The 22,852-nt window shown below is 34.9% G+C and overlaps 1 protein-coding gene across 1 annotated transcript in view; it reads right to left on the minus strand.

Annotated features, from left to right (window-relative positions):
* COL24A1 (collagen type XXIV alpha 1 chain) overlaps positions 1-22,852 on the minus strand; it is a gene marked incomplete at its 5' end in the record, with an annotated part of 325,357 nt that overhangs the window by 144,269 nt on the left and 158,236 nt on the right. The window contains 3 exons of the mRNA XM_082688569.1: positions 14,069-14,113; positions 14,236-14,280; positions 14,569-14,622. Coding sequence (XP_082544695.1) covers positions 14,069-14,113; positions 14,236-14,280; positions 14,569-14,622 — 144 coding nt within the window. The remainder of the gene's footprint in view (positions 1-14,068; positions 14,114-14,235; positions 14,281-14,568; positions 14,623-22,852) is intronic.

Raw genomic sequence — 22,852 nt, forward strand, 5'->3', positions numbered from 1 at the left:
CATACAGCACACACTGGAGAAACTCCCTGAAGTGCCAGGCTCGGGTACTACATGAGTTCTTTTTCATAAGGCCATTACTTTCAGAAACAGATGACATACTGGCTTTTCTAACACAGAGAAGAAGGCAGAGATTTAGACAAAATGAGAAGACATAGGAATTTATCGCAGATGAAAGAACAAGATAAAGTCATGGCATGAGATCTAAGCAAAACATATATAAGTAACATTCCTGATGGAGAACTTAAAGCAATGATCATAAGGATACTCACTGGACTTGAGAAAAGAATGGAAGACATCAGTGAGACCCTTATCACAGAGATAAAGTTAAAAAAAATGAATCAGAGATGAAGAGTGCAATAAATGAGACTAGAAACATACTTGATGCAATGAATATCACTTTGGAAGAAGCAGAGGAACAATTTAATGCCCTAGAAGACAAAATAATGGAAAGCAATGAAGTTGAACAAAAGAGAGAAAGAATTATGCAAAACAAGCATACAGTTATGGAACTCAGTGACTCCATCAAATAAATAACATTTGTATTACAGGAGTCCCAGAAGAAGAAGAGAGAGAAAAGGGTGCAAAAAATTTATTTGGAGAAATAATAGCTGAAAACTTCCCTAATCTGGGGTAGGAAACAGACATCCAGATCTAGGAGGCACAGAGAACCCCCATCAAAATAAAAAAAAGCAGGCCCACACCAAGACAATGACTAAATTGCAAAATTTAGTAATAAATAAAAAAATCTTAAAAGCAGCAAGACAGAAGAAGTCTAATTTAAATTACAAGGGAAAATCCATAAGGCCAGCAGGAGATTTCTCAACAGAAATTTGGCAAGCAGGAAGAAAGAGGCATGATGTATTCAAAGTGTTGAATGGGAAAAATCTGAAGCCAAGAATACTCTTCCTAGCAAGGCTATCATTCATCATAGAAGGAGAGATAAAGAGTATCCTAAATAAATGAAAACGAAAGGAATTCATGATCACTAACCCAGCCCTGCAAGAACTATTTAAAGGGACTCTGAGTGAAAGTGAAAAACCAAAAGTCACAATATGAAACACAAAATCAGTAAAAATGAATATTTTTTGTAAAAAATTAGTCAAGGAACTCACAAAAAAGGATACAAAATATAACAACATATACCTAAAACATGGGAAGGACAGAAGAAAAAAGGGGTTCAAACTTAAATTACCATCAACTTAATACAAACTTCTATATGCAGAAGAGGTTATTTATAAACCTAATGGTAATCATATATCAAACACCAGTAAGATTCATGCAAAGAACAAAAATAAAGAAATTCAAATATATCACTATCAATATATCAGCAAATGATGACAGAGAGGAAAGCAAGAGAGGATCAGAGAAAATCTCCAGAAACAATTACAAGATAAGTAATAAAATGACAATAATTATGTATTTACCAATAATTGCCTTGAATGTAAATAGATTAAAGAATCAAAGACAGAGTGTCAGAATGGATTAAAAAAAAACCCCAAAACCAAGACCTATGTATATGCTGCCTACAGAGACTCATTTTAGACCTGAAGACATCTGCAGATTAAAAGTGAGGGAATAGAGAAATATTTATCATGCAAAAGGATGTTAAAAAAAGCCAAAGAAATAATACTTGGACACTACATGGACAAATTAGACTTTAGAGCAAAGACTGTACCAAGAAACAAGGAAGGACACTATATAATCATAAAGGAGATAATCCAACAAGAAGATATAACAATTGTTAATATTTATGCACATAAAGTGGGAGCACCTAAATATTTGAAAAGATAACAAAGATAAAGGAATTAATCAATAATAACACAATAACAGTAAGAGACTTTTAACACCCCACTTACATCAATAGATAGATGATCTAAACAGAAAATCAACAAGGGAACAATGGCTTTGAATGACACACTAGACCAGATGGATTTAACAGATATATTCAGAACATTCCATTCTTAAACAGCAGAATACACATTCTTTTCAAGTGCACATGGAACATTCTCCAGAATAGATCATGTATTAGTTCACAAAACAGGTCTCCACAAATACGAGAAAGATTCAAGTTATACCATGCATCTTTTCTGACCACAACACTATGAGACTAGAAGTCAATTACAAGAAGAAATTTGGAAAGGTCAAATACATGGAGGTTAAAAAACATGCTACCAAACAATGAGTGGGTCAGCCGGGGAATACAAGAAAAAATGAAAAAGTACATGGAAACAAATAAAAATGAAAACAGAATGGTCCAAAGCCTTTGGGATGCAGTAAAAGCAGGCTTAAGAGGGAAGTGTTTAGCAATACAGACCTACCTCAGGAAGGAAGAAACATCTCAAATAAACACCCTAACCTTATACCTAAAGGAGTTAGAAAAAGAGCTCCAAAGCCTAAAGCCAGCAGAAAGAAAGCAATAATAAAGATCAGAGTAGAAATAAATGATATAGGAACTAAAAAGACAATAGAACAGATCGATGGAAACAGGAGGTGGTTCTTTGAAAAAAAAAAAAATCAGTAAAACTGAAAAATCCCAGCCAAATTTATCAAGACGAAAAGAGAATGGGCCCAGATAAATAAAATCACAAATGAGAAAGGAGAAATGACAACCAACACCACAGAAATACAAATAATTTATAAAAGAATATTATATAAACAATATGCCCCCAAAATTGGACAATCTAAAAAATGGATAACTTCATAGAAACAAATAAGCTATCAAAACTGAAACAGGAAAATACAGAAAACTTGAACAGACCAGCAACAGCAAAGAAATTGAATCAATAACCAAAATGTCCCCCAAAGATTTCACTTACTTGTGGAGCATAAGGAATAACATGGAGGACACTAGGAAAAGGAAAGGAAAAGTGCATTGGGATAAAACAAAGGGGGAGATGAAGTTTGAGAGACTGTGGACTCTGAGAAACAAACAGGTTTCTGGAGAGAAGGGTGGTAGGGGGATGGATGAGCCTGGTGGTGGGTATTAAGAAGGGCATGTATTGCATGGAGCACTGGGTGTGATGCATAAACAATGAATCTTGGAGCACTGAAAAAAATAAAATAAAATAAAGATGTTAAAAAAAAAATCCCCCCAAAACTAACATCCAGGACCAGGTAGCTTCACAGCTGAATTCCACTTAAAGAAGAGTTAATACCTATTCTTCTCAAACTATTCCAAAAATAGATAAGGAATGAAAATCTCCAAATTTATTCTGTGAGGCCAGCAATACCCTGATACAAAAACCAGATAAAAACACTGTAAAAAAAGGATCTTTAGACCAATATTTCTGCTGAACATAGATGCAAAAATCCTCAACATAATACTAACAAATCAAAACCAACAATACATTTTAAAAATCATTCACCACCATCAAGTGGGATTTATTCCTGGGTTTCAAGGGTGGTTCAATATTCATAAATCAGTCAACATGATACATCACTTTAATAAAAGAAAGGATAAGAACCAGATGATCAATGCAATAGATGCCGAAAAAGCATTTGACAAGTACAACATCCATTCATGATAAAAACCCTAACAAAGTAGGTTTAGAGGGAACAAACCTCAACACAATAAAGGCCATATATAAAAAATCCACAGCTAATATCCTTATGGGGAGAAACTGAGAGCCTTTTCCCTATGGACAGGAGCAAGACAGGGATATCCTCTCTCATCACTTCTATTCAACACAGTACTGGACTCCTAATCATTGCAGTCAGCCACCACAAAGAAGAAAAAGGCATCTAAATTGACAAGGAGTAAGTAAAATTTTCACTATTTGCAGATGACATGATACTGTATATAGAAAACACAAAAGATTTTCACCAAAAAACTCCTAGAACTGACAAATGAGTTCAGTAAAGTCACAGGACACAAAAATCAACATACAGAAATCTGTTGTATTTCAATACCCCAATAATGAGGCATCAGAAAGAGAAATTAAGAAATCAATCCTATTTACAACTATACCAAAAACATAGGATACCTAGGAATAAACCTAACCAAAGAGGTGAAGGACCTGTACTCTGAAAACTATAAAAGATTGGTGAAAGAAATTGAAGACAACAAAAAGTAATGGAAAGACATTCCATGCTCATGGATTGGAAGAACAAATACTGTTAAAATGTGAATACTATACAAAAGCAAGCTACACATTTAATGCAATCACATCAAAATACCAACAACATATTTCACAGGGCTAGAACCAATAATCCTAAAATTTGTACAGCACACAAAATAGACCAGATACCCAAAGCAATCTTGAAAAAGAAAAGCAAAGCTGGAGGCATCACAATTCTAGACCCTCAAATTATATTACAAAGCTGTAGTAATCAAAGCAGTATGGTACTGGCACAATAATAACCATGTGGATCAACGCAACAGAATGGAAAACCCAGAACCCATAATTAAATGGTCAATTAATCTGCAACAAAGCAGGAAAGAATGTCTGATGGGAAAAAGTCTCCTTACTAAATGGAATTGGGAAAACTAGATAGCAACCAAAAGAATGAAATGACCACTTTCTTACACTGTATATAAAAATAAATTGATTAAGGACTGAAATGTGAGACACAGAACCATAAACACCCCAGAAAAGCACAGACACAGTAACAGTCCACTTCTTTGACACAGACTGTAGTTACATCTTTCTAGATATGTCTTCTGAGGCAAAGGAAACAAAAGCAAATATGAACTATTGGGACTTCTTCAAAATAAGAAGTTTCTGCACAGCAAAGAGAACAATCATAAAGCTAAGAGGAAACCTAAGGAACGGGAGAAGATACTTGCAAATGACATATCTGATAAAGGATTAGTATCCAAAATATATAAAGAACTTATAAAATACATAAAGAACTTATAAAACTCAACACCCCAAATAATTCAGTTAAAAAATGGGCAGAAGACATGAATTGATTTTTAAAAATTTTTTTTACTTTTTTATTAACATAAAATGTATTATTAGCCCCAGGGGTACAGGTCTGTGAATCGCCAAGTTTACACACTTCACAGCATTCACCATAGCACATACACTCCCCAATGTCCATAACCCCACCACCCTCACCCTACCTTCCCCCCCTTCCCCGGACCCTGTTTGTTTTGTGAGATAGATTAAGAGTCTTTTATGGTTTGTCTCCCTCCCGATCCCATCTTGTTTCATTTAATGAATCGATATTTTTCAAAGAAGACATACAGATGGTCAACAAATACATGAAAAGATGCTCAACATCACTTATCATCAGGGAAACACAAATCAAAACTACCATAACTACCTCACTCTCGTGACAGCCAGAATGGCTAAAACTGAATATAGGAAACAAGGTGCTGGTGAGGATGTGGAGAAAGAGGAAACCTCTTGCAGTGTTGGTGGGGGTGCAAACTGGTGCAGCCACTGTGAAAAGGGTATATGCTATGGTGAGCACTGTGAACTGCATACGACTGATGAATCACAGACATGTACCCAGAAAACAAATAATACATTATATGTTAATTAAAAAAAACAGTATGGAGGTTCCTCAAAAAGTAAAAAATAGAACTATCCTTTATCCAGCAGTCACACTACTAGGTATTTACCCAAAGAATAAAAAAATTAATTCAAAAATATTAATTCAAAAGTTTATAACAGGATTACCTATAATAGCCAAGATATGGAATCAGGCCAAGTATTCATCCACTGATGAATGGATAAAGAAAATGTGGCATATGCACATACACACACACACACATACATACATACCTATACATATTTGTGTGTGTGCATATATATATATATATATATATATATAAATTATATACATTTATATATTTATTTCATTCTTCAAAAAGAATGAAATCTTGACATTTGCAATGACATGGATGGAGCTAGAGAGTATTATGCTAAGTGAAATAAGTAACTCAGAGAAAGACAGATACCATATGATTTTACTCATATGTGGAATCGTAGAAACAAAACAAGCAAGCAAAGTGGGGGGGGGGAAGAGAGAGACAAATCAAGAAAGAGATTCTAAACTATAGAGAACAAATTGGGGGTTACCAGAAGGAAGATGGGAGAGGTATGGGTTAAACAGGTGATGGGGATTAAGGAGTGCACTTATGATGGGCACCTGGTAATGTATGGAAGTGTTGAATCACTAAATTTTACACCTGAAACTAACATTATACTGTATGTTAATTAAGGGAATTGAAATAAAAAAATTTTAAAAGCTTTCTTCATTTTTAAAGTTCAATAATATTCTATTGTATATATATATTATATTTTGTATATCCTTTCATCCATCAGTGGACACTTGGGTTTTCTACCTTTTGGCTATTGTGAATACTGTGCCTGTAAACACTATAAAAGTGTTAGTTTCTAAGTCCCTGCTTTCCAATTCTTTGGGTTATAAATCTAAAGTGGAATTGATGAATCACATAGCAATACTATGTTTAACTGTTTGAGGAACCACCAAACTGTTTTCCATAGTAACCTCACCATTTTACATTCCTGTCAGCAATGTACAAGAGCTCCAGTTTTTCAACATCTTTGCCAATGTCAGTTACTTTCTGTGTGTATACATGTTTTGCTTTGTTTTTCTTTAATAACAGCTGTCCTAATTGGTAAGAAGTGGTATCTCATTGTAGCTTCAATTTGTATTTCTCTAGTGTCTAGTGAGTGATACTGAGCATCTTTTCATGTGCTTATTGGCCATTTTTATATTCTTTGCAGAAATGTTTATTCAAGTCCTTTTGCTCATTTTTTTTCATCAAGTTGTCTTTGCTGTAGTTGAGTTGTAGGAGTTCCTTATAGCTATCTCTATTCCCTATTTAATTCTGGCTCATACACAGAGACAATGATACAGAATTTTTATACCTTTATAATTTTATACCTTTATACTTTTAATATTGATTTAAAATGGTTTCTTTCTCCAAAAATAACAATCTTGTGATATGTTAGTAAGTATAACTTACGTCCTTAAAACCTGGTAAGGCACAGAAGTCTCGGAACCAAGCTGACCAGAAATGACTAAAACTCTCTAATATCCTTTATTTTCCTCTATTTTTACACCATGCCATCCACAGTACCATTAAATTGAGTCTTAGAAGTGGGGGGATATTCTAAAATGGTATATAAAACTAAATCAAATTCCAAATTCTCTTTGATTATCCCATTTAAAGATTTACTGAGAATGTACCATGTGCCAGACACTGATGACTCTTAATGATATAGAAAATACTGCCATTCTCTATTTGCTATTTGTCTGTTTTATATTATTGACCTTGAGAAGGCTGGCAAATATACAGTGGTCAAAATCACCATTTTATATTAAAACTAAAAACTAAGAAAAATATGATATTAAATTGGAAGTAAAGATATAAAATATTTCTAGCAACATAAAACTTTCTAAGTTATAGCCATTAATGCTATATTTTTCTGGTTAAGGAAAGAGTGGTATATAAAATCGCAAAACTCACACCTGACTAAGGCCTTGTTTTAAATGCCATCCGTTCATTCCAGGCTCCAATATTAAGAGAAAGGATCAATATAAATGTTCCCTTTGTGCCTAATAAACCAACTGAAACATACAGCAAAAATTCAGAACCGTGAATGTCTGCTTGATTTGTTTTGTAAACTACTTGTACACAATGTCAAACTTGATACATACTTTTAATGATGTTAATGGTGCATAAAAGCTGTTTGCAAAGTTATGAAATGATCTAAATGGATCTATTTATTTTTATTAGAGACAAAGAAGTAAAGCACAAGCTGGTACAAAATAAAAATCCCCTTTAAGGCTTTTCAGATAGTATTGAAAATATATTCTTCGTAGTGGAACTTCTTGCTCTATGACTTCAAACCAGCAATTATGATAATGATGCCTGGGAGAATAATGATTATTGTGGTTACTATGTAGTAAGAACCTATGCCAAGCACATAATGATCATCATTTGATAGAACTATAAAAGTTATCTCATTTTATTTTTATTTTTAAAAAGATTTACTTATTTATTTGAGAGAGTGAGAGTGTGGACATGTGGGGGGCACATGTGGGGTGGGGGTGGGGAACAGAAGGTGAGGGAAAGAAAAATCCAAGCAGACTCTGTGCTGAGCATAGATTCCAACACAGGGTTTGATTTCATGACCCTGAGGTCAGACCTGAGCCAAAACCAAGATCTGGATGCTTAATCAACTGCACCACCCATGCTCCCCAAAAGTTACCTCATTTTAAAGACAGGAAAAGTGAGGCTTAGAGAGGTTAAATAATTTGCATAAAGTCAAAACAGCTATAAGTGGTAGAACCAGTGTTTAACTTCCAATGTCTGAGTCCAGTGTCATGCCATCCACTATACTGTCCTGTGTTCTACTGATTTCAACAAAAAATCAGACATTCAATGACTCTCCCATTTACAGTAAATATATGGATAATCTTCAAAGCCTTTTTATGGGAATAAGCAAGGGAGCCTGTAAGTGTTTTTCATTGGAGGATTATGAAAACTCTGCGCCTTGTTATCTAAAAAGGAAGAAAGAACAGAGTTAATACTATATGTTTTTTATATTGTAAAGGTTATGAAATAAATGTTTCTTAAGTATTCTGAGCTACTCCAGAGAAAACTACTTAAAGAAGAACAGTTAAGAGTTTCCACTTCCAATATTAGCCAAGTAGCTCCTATCAAAACCATCTATATAGGGATAACTATAAATCCAGGACAAAATATTTTTTAAAAATCTGAAAACAATGAAGAAAGACCACAAATAGGTAAAACTTAGAATGGAGAGGTCTACATGTAGAAGAAAGGAATGGCACTAAGTAAGTGTCTGATTTTTTATTTTAAATGTGGCTTTTAGCCAGAAAGTAAGCTATGTAGGATTATTAAGAAAAAAGGAGGATAGAAACATTCAGTCTTACTGGCATGGAGAACTAGAGGGTAGAATGTGGAGTGACCACAGCTGCTGGGAAGTGAAGGAAGAAAAAGCAAGAGAGGAGGAAGCTCAAATTCTGCATGTAAACTCTGCTTAAGTCTCTTGCTGACATTTCAAGTATGTGTTGATATGATAGACAACTAGCATCCTAGCGAGGCCTAAAAGAACTGGACAGAGATTTTAGCAGTCATTTACTACAGAGGAGAGAGAAGTTGGAGTTTGAAAGCAGCAAAGTGAATAATCCACCAAATCAAAAAACAAAATGAATCAAAAAATACTCTTTGACTATTTACTCTTGGAGTCTCTAGAATGAATCATTCAAAATGTTCCAGAAAATACGGGCACGTGGGTGGCCCAGTCAGTTAAGTATCTGACTCTTGATCTCAACTTAGGTCTTGATCTCGGGGTCTTTTGTTCAAGCCCCTTATTAGGCTCCATGCTGGGTGTAGAGCTCCCTTAAGAAAAAAAAGTCACTACAGCAAAAACTGATGATATACTATATGTTGGCTAATTAAAAATAATTTAAAAATGTCCAAGATATAATTCAAAATTACTGGACAGGAAAATGTTCCCATATTCAAAAGAAAAGGCAATTAATGGAGACCAAACTCAAGATTACCCAGATGTTAGAATTAACCCCATAAAGATTTTAAAATAGCTATTATATATATGCTCAGTAATGTAAATAAAAAATACACTTAGGATGAATAGACAAATAAGAAATCTCAGAAGAACATCATCTATAAAAATGGAAATTATGGAACTGAAAATTAAATATCTGAAATAAAACTTAAAAATTCCCTATCATAAATAACATTTCAATGAACAGGCTCAAAAAGTGAGTAAAATAAGAGTTAGGTTATCTAATTAAAAAAAAAAAGAAAATGGGAAAAAGATTAAAATAGGAATGAATAATGGTTCAGGGACCCGAGGGATGATATCAAAATGTTGAATATATATTTAATTAGAATCCAAGAAGGAAAGGAAGGAGAAGACAGAGTAGGAAAAAAATTTAAATAAAAGTTGAAAAATTTCCATATTTAGTGAAAACAGAAACTTACACACAAAAGAAGGTCAGCAAATCTCAAGCTGAATAAATGCAAAGTAAATCCATTTAGACACATCATAGTCAAACTACTAAAAGTCAAAAGTAAAGAGAGAATCTTGAAAGCAGCCAAAAAAAAATGATACATTACATGCAGGAAGAATAATGATACCAATAAATATGGACTTCTAACTGGAAATAACTGAGGCCAAAAGAAAATGACATGTCATCTTTATAGTGCTGAATGCAAACAAATAAAAGAAAACCCTGTTAGCCCAGAATTCTATAACCAGTGGAAAAAAATGATTTTGCTCATATGCGGAAACAAAATAAACAAGCAAAGGGGGAAAAGGGGGGGAGCAAACGAAGAAACAGGCTCTTTTTTTTTTTTTTTTAAAGATTTTATTTATTTGAAAGAGAGAAAATGAGAGAGAGAGAGAGCATGAGAGGAGGGAGGGTCAGAGGGAGAAGCAGACTCCCTGTGAGCAGGGATCCCAAAGCAGGAACTGGATCCAGGACCCCAGGATCATGACCTGAGCTGAAGAGAGTTGCTTAACCAACTGAACCACCCAGCCATCCAGAAACAGGCTCTGAACTATAGAGAACAAAGTGATGGTTACCAGAGGGGAGGAGGGGGGTGGTGAGTTAAATAGGTGAGGGTGATTAAGAAGTGCATTTGTGATGAGCACAGAGTGATGTATGTAAGTGTTAATTTACTATATTGTACACCTGAAACTAATGTAACACTACATGTTAACTAACCAGAATTAAAAACTGAAGAATTCATGTAAAACAAAAAAATAAAAGTGAAATCAAGATGTCCTCACAAATACTAAGAGAATTCACGACTAGCAAAACTTAACTCTAAGGAATCTAAAAGAAGTTGCATAGGCTTCAAGGAAATGATACCATTTGGAAATGCAGATTACAGAAAAGAGTGGAGAAGATCAGAAAAAGTAAATGCAAGGATAATTTTTTTTAAAAGCCCACTACTTTCCCCCTAAATACCCTAAAACACATATTTCATTTCCAGTAAACAAAAAATATTTTATTTATAATAAAGCAAAATTTTAACTTTTTAAAATGGGTTTATAACACACATAGATATAATACACAAAAATAATTACAGCATAAACAACAGGATGTTGGTGGTGAATGGGTCTATATGGTTTCAAGTTTCTTACAATTATTTTAAGTATTACTATATTAACTCTAAGTAGACTTTGGAAAGTTAGGATGTATATTGTAATCCCTAAACCAGCATCTGGCAAACTACAGCCCTAGGGGTCAAATCTGAACCAGCACTTGTTTTTACAGAAAATGTTTACTCTGTCCTGACCTAGAATAACCACTTGAAAATAATAGCTCAAAAAAGTGTAACTAAAAAGCCATTATCTAAATTAAAATATGGTGCTCAATGCCAGAAGAAGACACTGAACAACAACAGCACCACTACAATGGAAGAACAATTAAAAAGTGGTTGATCAAAGAACAACCAAATTGATAATTACATTAAATGGATATGGAGCAAACACTAACTAAAAGGTAGAGATTTTCAGAATGAATAAAAAAAGAAAGGCCCAATTATAAGACACTCACTTTAAATACCAAAACGCAGATGGGTTGCGTGTAAATGAATGGAAAAGATAAGCCATGCAAACTGCAAGGATAAGTAGCCTGGAGAGGTTTATTAACCAAATAAAGCCAATTTCAAAAACAGTATTATCAGGAATGAAAAGTATTACCAGAGATATGGAGGAATATTTTGTCAAAATAAAAAGGGTCAGTTCATCAGGAAGACATAATAATAATAAACATGAACTCTAAAAATAGTGTTTCAAAATATATAAAGCAAAATTTGACAAATTTAAAGAAAGAAACATAGAAAAACAAAATCATAGTGGACATTTAACACCCCTAACTCATCTACTGAAAGAATATCTATATTTCTAAAAAATCATTAATAGTTATGGTTTTTATAAGATTTAGAAATCTAAAAAGAGTTACCCAGGTTTTATCACCTTAATAACATGGATCATGGCCTTTCCTTAATAACATGGATTATGGCCTTAACTCTTAAGTCAGATCTACATGTGGATGGAAGGCAAGTATAGGAAACAGAGTTGGCCCATAGACAAATGCTGGTTACCTTGACACGCTATGTGTTAGCATTTTTTATTTCATACCTGGCTTTAGAATTATAATTTAGAGATGTCTCTTTATTTTATAGACAAGGAAAGTACCATCCAGAGAGCTAACCCATTTAATCAAACTCTATAGCTATTAGGAGCATGTACTGGAGCAAAGGCCAATCAGGCCTTCAATATATCTTTCTATTATACAGCACTGCCTGCTAGTCAACAGTTGCATGAATGATTAGAGACAACGTAGAGGATCAAACCAATCTCAATTTCTTGGATTGATTGATCCTAGCTTCTGTAAAAAAAAGTCTATTTCAGTTCAGTCAAGAAGAAGGGGACAATGTAGGTAGGGGGCCACATAAACCTCAAAAACTACTATCAACTTACGATTTAATGTACGACCCATGTCATCCACTAAAGTAAATTTACTCAATGTCCTGCCTTAAGCCATGGTTACAAAATGGTTCTAATGTCTTTTATTTGAATGAGGAAGTCAAACATCACATTTCACATTTATCTAGGCATATCTAATAGGCTGCAAATGAAAGTAAAATTCTTTTTAAATTTTTTTTTTATTTTTTATTAACATATAATGTATTATCAGCCCAGGGGTACAGGTCGGTGAATCACCAGATTTACACACTTCACAGCACTCTCCATAGCACATACCTTCCTGAAAGTAAAATTCTAAGGAATGTCAACAATATGAGTAAGTAATTTTACTTCTCTAGGCCTCCTTTCTCTACAGTAAAGAATGACCATGATGAGCTTGGAAATTTTCTACTCATTGCCACGTATTTTAACAATGCAGCAAAGTGAAAAGAATATACAGAAACACCATTTGCATTGATATAACAGAAACCCAGATGATGAATATTAATACTCAAAGAATTTTGGGGGGGGGAATGACTTCAATGGATAACATTGTCACAGACAAATTCGTTCCCTGGATGTAGTCATTTTTCTCCTTCAGGTCTCTGGTATTTGAGATTTGACCACTGTCAAATATAACGCCGTTATGGGAAACAACAGGCAGGGGGCAGCAGATTTCAAAGAGGAACAAGTAAACAGTGACAACTATAATAGCAGAAAAAAACATTTTTCTCTTATCTTTTTCTGACTCTTCAGTTGCCGTCTATTTAAATTATTATTTAATTTTATAACTTTAAATTGTATATATAGATATGTATATGATGAAGCAAGATGTCACTACAAATTATAAAAATTATGATTCTAAATAAAAATACATGAGATGTATGAAAGCTCACACAATTAAACTTATGTATTCAAAATTTTATATAATGTACTAACATGTGTGTATACATATGCATATGTGTATCTTTTTGTGTGTGTGTGTGTGTGTTTTTAAAGTATTTCTTCCCTTCATTGGGGAGAAATACTTATTAAAAAAAAAAGAAAAAGATACATATATGCATATCTTTTTTAGCTGACAATCTTCTGCTTGTTTCTGCACTATGGCCATAAAAAAGAACTTGTTGCCATTCAGGGGAAAAAATTGTATACTTCTGAAAAGATGTTTTGATAGTAGGAGAATATCTAGCATTGTGTAATATTAAAAATTCTTAGAGCAGTGGCATGGAAAAGCATGGTGACATACACAGAACCACATTCCAAGGGTCCAAAGAGTATTCCAACAGAATTAAAATGAAAGTAGGCAAGAAATTCCTTGTTATGTTAGCTTTATTCATATTCCATTATATTTATATAATATCACACCATTTAATTATAAGATGGATTTTATAGAAAAACTAATTATACCAGGGTAGAGTATAACCATCAGCTTATAAACAGGTAGCACAAGGGCCTAAAATGATTAAGCAACTTGCACAAATAACCCGTCCACCTAAAGACTGAAGGAGGAAAAGAACTAGTACTCTTTCAGTCTAATGTACTGATAACAACAATAGTTGTGCCAGAGAATAAAATGGAAAAAATTTATTCTAGCTTAATTATTCTTTATTACTTACTGGTTTCCCTTGAACTCCTCTCTCTCCAGGGTTTCCAGTCTTACCCTACACAAGGAAGAAACTGTGTGAGTCCCCTAGCTCCTTCACCAAATATTAACCACACACACCAAGAAAAACAGGGAAGATATTATCTATTTATCTTTAATGTAAAATGTTTTACTACTTACAATAAGACCATAGGGCCCTCTTTTTCCTTGATCTCCTTTTTCACCCTAACAAAGTATCAGTACCAGAGGAGTTAATATGAATATGAATTATGGTTTTACACATGCTAGCATATACTGACATACAAGAAAATAAGACATCAAGTATATAATTCAAGATTCAAAAGAAAGTATTTGTCTGTGTAGAGTAAAAATTTTATGTATGTTTCATACTTTTACTAAGAGAAAATTTAGAACTACACTTTTGTAAGAAAATATAACAGTTTTAAATCAGGTAGAACACATATGGGCTCAAAAAAACATAATGCATATGAAATGAAAAAAATCAGTATTTACCTTGGCACCTTGTATACCTTGTTCCCCTAAGAGACCGTCTGGTCCTCTTGGTCCCTAGGGATGGAAAAAGTTCTATTGTTAATTTGAAATGTTATTATTATTATTTTTTTTACTGTTATACATCCTCACAAATGAACAAACGGTTCTTGACAAATTCCTCTGCTTCTTTCTATACCATGACCACAGAAAAGGATACAGCCAGATGGATGAACCTATTTGGTTGTTTTTTTTTTTTTTAAGATTTTATTTATTTATTTGACAGACAGTGATCACAAGTAGGCAGAGAGGCAGGCAGAGAGAGAGGAGGAAGCAGGCTCCCCGCTGAGCAAAGAGCCCGACGCGGGGCTCGATCCCAGAACCCTGAGATCATGACCTGAGCCAAAGGCAGAGGCTTTAACCCACTGAGCCACCCAGGCGCCTCAAGACATGGCATTTTTAGGGCTAAAAGGATTCAAAGGAGGAAGAGAACTTTCACATGTCTATATAAGGAATAAAGGTATCATTTTGACAGTTGGAGATCATGCTCTAAAAGGAACTCTGGACAGAGGGATAGGATAAGAAAAGGGTACAGAGGCAGGAAAGAAGATACCCAAGAAAGAAAAAAGTAGTTTGTTTAGCTGGTTTATTGACTACAAGTAGTATTTCTCAATATTTCTAACTAAGTATTTTCTATACTAAGAAATAATTGTGGAAAGCCTGGGACTTAAAAGGTCAAAGACTGGAGTTTATATTTAAATCAATAGGTAATGAGAAGGAACTGAAGACTTCTTTTTTTCTTTACGATTTTATTTGTTTGAGAGAGAGAGCCCATGCCTGTGCACTCAAGCAGTGGGGAGGGGCAGAGGGAAAGGGAGAAGTAGACTTCTCGCTGAGCATGGAGCCAGACTCAGGGATCTGGGCCTCTGGGATGATGACCTGAGCCGAAGGCAGATACTTAACCAACTGAGTCACCCAGGTGCCCCTAGAAGGCACTGAAGATTTCTATACAGAATAGTGATACAAATTTCCCAGCACAACAGGCTCCTTCTCTTTTCTCCCACCTGAGGTCAGCTTGGTTTAGCTTTATATTCTTACTGCTTACTGTAATAGGACTCTTTTCCTGGGTGTTCTTATGATACTGCATTCCCTGATCCTCTTAGGCACATTCAGGGTATTAGAGAGAAGGTTCACACTCCATGAGATCTGTAGCTCTACTGGTCATACTAAAGTTAAAGCCATAGCTCTAGCTCTTCAATCTCAGTTTGTATTGAAGGTACTCAAGGACCTGGCCCTACCTTCTTTGTCCTATTTTCCCATGGAAGACTATCAAGCTGAGTTTCAGTCTTATTGTGTAGAACGTTGACTGTCAAGTTGAGGAATATGGATTCAATTTAGTAGGTAAGAGAGTGCTATTCATTTAATAAACATTTGCTGAGTGCCTATTGTAAGCCAGGCATTACTTGAGGCACAGAAGATACAGTGGGGAGAAGAGACACATCCCTGAACTCATAAGCAATCAAATAAATACCTAAAACTATAAAATGACAGTGAGTAGTCAAATGTAATGAAGTAAATAAAGGAGCTTAAGGGATTAGAGAGAATTCAAGATGGGGAGCCCTATTTTAGAGAGGGTAGTCGAGAAGCCTCTCTAAAATGGCATATAGGCAAGATCATTCTGACAGAAGAATCTACAAAGGTCATGAGGTAGGCACATGCTTGGAATGATTGACAGTTAAGTAACTGAAGAAAAAAACAGGAACAGTTATTAAAGGATGACTTTGAAGTTTTAAGTGCAAAGATCCCTCAGGACCTCATTCTAAACATAATCTTCACCTTAAAAATTCAGCAGCCTATATTGATTCTCTTTCTCTGTCACCTTATAAGCCCATTCTCCTCTTTCTGCCCTGTAAGAAAACACTTTACAAAATTTTTTGGAGTTATAACAGAAGGTGGCTGAAGGAGTATGAAAAGGAACGAGTGTTGTCCAGTAACAGATGGCAGCTACTCTTGTGATGAGCATAGCATAACCTAGGAAGTTGTTAAATCAGTATGTTGTACACCTGAAACTAATGTAAGATTGTGGGTCAACTATACTTCAATTAAAAAAAAAAGGGAATAGATGATCAACATTCTTATCAACTCAGCAGAAAACAAGTGAGATCTAGACTGAAAATGTGTCCACAGGGAATTAGGCACTTAACACTTTTGAACCTGAAATCTCTATCGTGCTTGGATATTTTATGATAATAATTAGTAGAGTGATGACAGCATTAATAGCAAACAAACTGGAAGCGTAGGCTTGCTTGGGTGGAGAGGGAGAATGAAGCGAACACAAGGAATGTGATTCTAAACGATCAACCACAATGAGGCAGGTATCTCCAAGGCTAGTGCTAGCTAGAGAGTGCAAAGTCATTCTGTCTAGGTTTACTTTTTTTTTAATTTTTAAATTTCTTTTAGATTTTATTTATTTATTTGACAGAGAGAGAGTGCGCACGAGAGGGAGCGAGTGCGAAAGAGCACCAACAGAGGATGCTGTAGGCAGAAGGAGGGAGAGAAGCAGAGTCCCTGCTGAACACAGAGCCTGATGCAGGGCTTGATCCCAGAACCCATGACCTAAGCCAAAGGCAGACACTTAACTGACTGAGCCACCCAGGTGCCCACATTCTGTCGAGGTTAAAATGGTAGCATCGAGGGGCACCTGGGTGGCTCAGTGGGTTAAAGCCTCTGCATTCAGCTTAGGTCATGATCCCAGGGTCCTTGGATCGAGCCCCAAATCGGGCTCCCTGCTCAGCGGGAGCCTTCTTCTGCCTCTCTCTGCCTGCCTCTCTGCCTACTTGGCATCTCTGTCTGTCAAATAAATAAAATCTTAAAAAAAAAAAAAAGATTGTTTGGTCTAAAGATGGCAAGTATCTTTTCTTATATAAAATCAGATTAAGTGGCTTCCTGGATATATACATAGAAAAGACTGCGTCTAGGTCAGGAGGAAGATCTCAAAATCAACTGCCAGTTTCTGCTTCTGAATATAAATCACCTAGTGTCAAGGCTGAACTAGTGCAAACTCTGCTTTTTTCTGTTTTTTTAATATGAAGAAACGGAAGCCTGCAGATATAAGTTGCCTGATTCATATGATGTCTAAATGTATAAAGACTTTAAATAGTTATGCTTTATTAAGTTTATGATATTTTTTCAAATGTTAGAAAGAAGATAAGGTTAATCCTGTTAACAAGTGAATTTAGATTGAAAAGGGGATCTGAAGTTTAGGGGATGTTTATAAAATGGATATGAAACATTTATAATTAAAGTGCTGATTGGCATTATAACTGAAAGGAGCTCCCTTTTTTGCTCTAAGTATAGCAATTGCATTAATTAAAGGCAATAATACCTAAGGTTGCTGGTTAAGAGGTTAAGGCTGAAAGAACTCTAAGGAAGCTTAATGCTCTCTATATTTCAGTTAAGGCTAAACAAGCTCTAAGACAGACCAACAGCATTCAAACAGGCATCTAATTGGGCATTAAGTTATTTTTTTTTTAATATCTGCTTTAAAATATCTGATTATCAGGGCACCTGGGTAGCTCAGTCAGTTAAGTCTCTGATTCTTGATTTTGGCTCAGGTCATGATCTCAGGGTTGTGAGACTGAGATCTGTGTTGGCTTCCATGCTGGGCGTGCAGCCTGCTTCAGATTCTCTTTCCTTCTCCTTCTGCCCCTTCCCCCCAACTCATGCACACGTGAACTCAATAAATAAAATAAAATAAATTAAATATCCAATTATCTATAAAGCTGTTGGAGAATGTATGCTAGCTAAATTAAAAATCTGATCTTTTCCTCATCATCTGTAAGAAAAGTTAAAGTTTGCTATGATAAGTGGCTATTAGTAGGTTCTAAAAACTGGAATAAAGTCTGGTACCTCAACTATATAAATTAAGCATATTTCATAAAATAAGAAGAACTTGAATTATAGGTAATAGTCTTAAAGAATTAGCAAAATTCCTGAATAGTCACATAATCCTAGAAGTATCAGATGATAGGAGACAAAACCACTACTGTATATAAATTCTACAATTTAAAAAAAATTATCATTAACACTAATATAAACTGCATACTAGCTTATGTAGGAAGCTTTTATGAAAATTACAAGTCCATCTCTATAATGCTTATAATCAGTTTTAAAGAGCTGAAGCATCTATGAAAAAGAAACAACCCTCATTCACAGAACAAATGTCCTTCTAACTTGGATTCAGTATGTTTCTATTTCCTTTTAACCACATCCATCTTCGCTTGACCCTTCTGTTAATTTAAAATTACTCAGATGCCTAACTAAGTATGTCTAGCAGTCTGCTCTGGCTATAGATTGATACAGCTAGGACAAAACTTTCCCTTAGACAGAAACTATTATCTGTGATTTTGTGGGGAAAAAAAATCATTTCATTCTACTCTTGTTATAAACTTTTTCAGGAGAAGAAACCACACAAAAAGTTCTTCTCTTATACTTGGTGTGCTCTAGGTGGTACTCACATTGAATCTAAATGCAATGGCTGGTTTCCCAATATGGTATGCATTTCCTTGAAGAAGCCATAATTTAGAATTTTTATGGTCATATCCAGTTTCCATCTTGCATACAGAAATCTTAAAACATTTCTAATACAGTTATTTCAATCTTTTTTCCTCATTTAAATATTAAGTAGCATAGAATAAAAAATTACTCAGTTGTATGCCTCTATACCCTCCTTCCCGAGAAAGGGTACAAAATCTGAATTTGTCTAATGATCGAAGGCACAATCCATGGGCAAGAAAAGAGATGTTAACTTTGCTCAGTGGGTCATCTCTCCTGTCGGGGCAGCTGGAGATAGGACACAGAAGCACATACTGAAAAGATACCAAAGGATGAGTTACCTAGCCCCAGTGAGTTAAATGTGTGCATGAGGGACAGCAACTAAAGTTGTGCCAATTCCTAGTGACCCCCAAATGCTAAGCCATCATCTTACTGGTACTGCAGTAGAGAATCTGCTAGCCTGTATTTTCTATATGGTGGATGTGATTGTATATATTATATTGATTAGCTGTGGCATAATAAATTGTATTACTACACTTAAATGACTGTTCTTAAGCCAAACTTGGCAGGTAAAAAAAAAAAAAAAAAAAAAAAAAAAAAGCTTAGAGTATGTAGGATAAATAATAATACTTTAAATTCATGCCAAATCTCCCACCTAGGAATCTCAAACCATAGGAATAATACTTTCAGCCAATCCTGCTCTTTTTCAGCTATGTAAGAAGTAGGATTATACAACCTTCACAAAGCAGGTGAGACAAATATTCAATATATTAATTTGTTTAAGTTGTTTGCTGAAATGGCAGACTTTGTTGTTTGCCTGAGCTTTTTTTGTCCTCTGGAAAAGTACCAATGTTGTACAATATTTCAAAAGCCACTGGGCTGTAACTAATTGAATAGTAAAACCCATGTGGTCCAGATCTGAAAGATCATTACTCTTGAATCCTCCATGGTATGAGGAGAATGCTTAACAAATTATAAGAAACCAGTAAATGTTAGACAGTTGAGTGACAGACGGATGGGCACGCAGACCCCTAGGAGAATGTCCTGTTATTGATGATGTTCACATGGCCATGTGATAACAATGGAAGTCACAGGCAAAACAGTAATAAGCATTAGTTCCATAATGATAATTCTCGGTGCGATCTCCAGGTCAATGTGTGTAGGGCACAGCTTCCTTTCCAGTGTACTGTGACACAGTTGTGTGTCATGAAGTGTTTACAGATGTGCTGGGAAGATCAACCCCCTCAGCCTTTGGGGTGAGCGGGAAGAGCTGGAGCACAGAAACTTCCAGGCAGATACCTTCCCATTTATCTCTGTGGGTTAGACATGTAGTCTTTTTTTTTTTTTAATTGAAAAACACTGGGAAAGATGGACCTAGCACATTGATACCACATGTGTAGGGGAGAACAGATTGATAAGAAGAAGATAGTAGAAACAGGAAGACATTACGTGACATCTGGGATGGAACTTTATAATAATAAATTCTTAAATATTCTGGTCTTCAGTTCTTTTTGTATTCTCAATGTTCAGAAATTGCCTGAAATAATCTCCTGCAAAGGAAGTGTTTTTGTACTAAACAAAGCCTTTATTTCTAAATAAGATTTCTTTGTTTAGAAAGTACTGAATGAACTTTAGGTAACTGTGAAAAGCCATTTTGGGAGAGAATCAGTAAAATGTATTTGGAGGATAAGAGGAAAACAGATCATTGAAAAGATAACAGTTGAGGACAAAGTGGCAAATCAGAAAAGGATAACGATCTATTTGACTAATGAGTGGGTAAAGAAGATGTGGCGTAGATATACAATGGAATATTACTCAGCCATAAAAAAGAATGAAATCTTGCTATTTGCAATAAGGTAGATGGAACTAGAGCATAATATGCCAGGTGAAATTAGTCCGAGAAAGACAAATATCGTATGATCTCACCTCCATGTGGAATTTAAGAAACAAAACAGATGAACATAGGGGAAGGGAAGGAAAAATAAAAGAAGATAAAAACAGAGAAGGAGGCAAACCACAAGAGACTCTTAACTATAGAGAACAAATAGGTTGCTAGAGGGGAAGGTGGTGGAGGGATGGGTTAACTGGGTGATGAGCATTAAGGAGGGTACTTGATGGAAATGGATGGTACTGGATGGTATATATAATTGATGAATCACTAAATTTTACTCCTAAAACTAATGCTACACTTTGTTAGTGTTACATTAACAAACTTGAATTTAAAGAACACCTTGGAAGAAAAAAAAGGGGAGGGGGAGAAAAGGATAACAATTACCCAGGGATCATGGGGAGTTTAGAAAACCATAGAGCCAATGACCTTTCTGTATGACTTAGGAGAAAACACAAATGGTCCAGGAGAATTCTTTTTTTTATTTTTTTAAAGATTTTATTTATTTATTTATTTGACAGAGAGAGAGATCACAAGTAGGCAGGAGAGGCAGGCAGAGTGGGGGGTGGGGAAGCAGGCTCACCGCTGAGCAGAGAGCCTGATGTGGGGCTCGAGCCCAGGACCTTGGGATCATGATCGGAGCCAAAGACATTAACCCACTGAGCCACACAGGTGCCCGGTTCAGGAGAATTCTTGTTTAGTTAGGTACATGGCTTCTATAAGACCTCAATTAATTAATTAACAAAAGGCAAAACATAACAAAAAGTATTTCCGCTCTTTTTCAACTGCATAAAACTGGTTGAACTTTCTCACTTTGACTAATACAAAGCTGAATAAACACATTGGAGCTGATGAAGTACTGAATGCTGGCAAGGTACAGACCACTAAATGAATAAATTATTATTTTAAATTTCACTTGGGCTAAAATAGAAATGGCCATCAGGATTATTCGTAGATTGTAAATCTATAACCCAGTGAGGAAAAGAGTTTTTCAGAAAAGAAATAATAATAAAGACAAATTTGCTCTCTTTCATCAATCTTCACTTAAAACACAGGACATGATACTGAAGTTATTACTTCAAACTGGGCATTCTTAACACCTTTCTCCCATTTGCCAACTTCAAAAATGAAGTTTTTGTTTTGTTTTTAGCTTCTGTTAGTTGGACACCATGTTCTTAGAAGTTAGCCCTAAAAATCAAAGTAAAGCCAAGGGAGAAAGGAGAATTCTTACAACCCACATATTCAGATTTATCAAGAAAAAAAAATGAAAAACCTCCTTTGTATTCTGTATGGTGTCGAATAAGCACAGGACTGGGAGATAGGCACACTAAGGTTTGAATGCTGGTTTTGTCATTTCTCTCTGTGTGCCTACAGGCATATAGTTAAATTCCCTGAGTTCTGTTTTCCTCAGTTATAATATCTAAGATGATACATCTTCTTCAGGTATTTCTAAGTATTAAGTAAGATAACAGATGTAAAGTTGCCTGACATGTAATGGACATGCAGTAAATTGTGGCTCTTATTTCTTCAAAGGAAAAAAAAAAGGATTTAATGTTTAAAAAACTCAAAGATTGAAAGATTTCTAATTTAATTCTTATACATAATCACCAAAAAATGATAATTATATCACTTCTGATTTATATTTAATTAACAGTCATCCTGCATTTGTCTTCATTCCATATCCTATTGCTCTTATTTTGTCATGATGTTACTATTCCTTGCTCTGTAAGTCTCTTGGGAGTAGAAAAACAGTTTATTTAAACATCTTCACACTTACAATTCTCCCAAAGAATGGAACTGGAAATTGAGAATGTGAAAGAAGAGTTCTATATGAATTAGTAAAATTTGTAAAACATAAAGTGGAAA

The sequence above is a fragment of the Mustela nivalis genome, assembly GCF_964662115.1.
Source record: "Mustela nivalis genome assembly, chromosome: 10".
Classification (NCBI taxonomy): Eukaryota; Metazoa; Chordata; class Mammalia; order Carnivora; family Mustelidae; genus Mustela; species Mustela nivalis.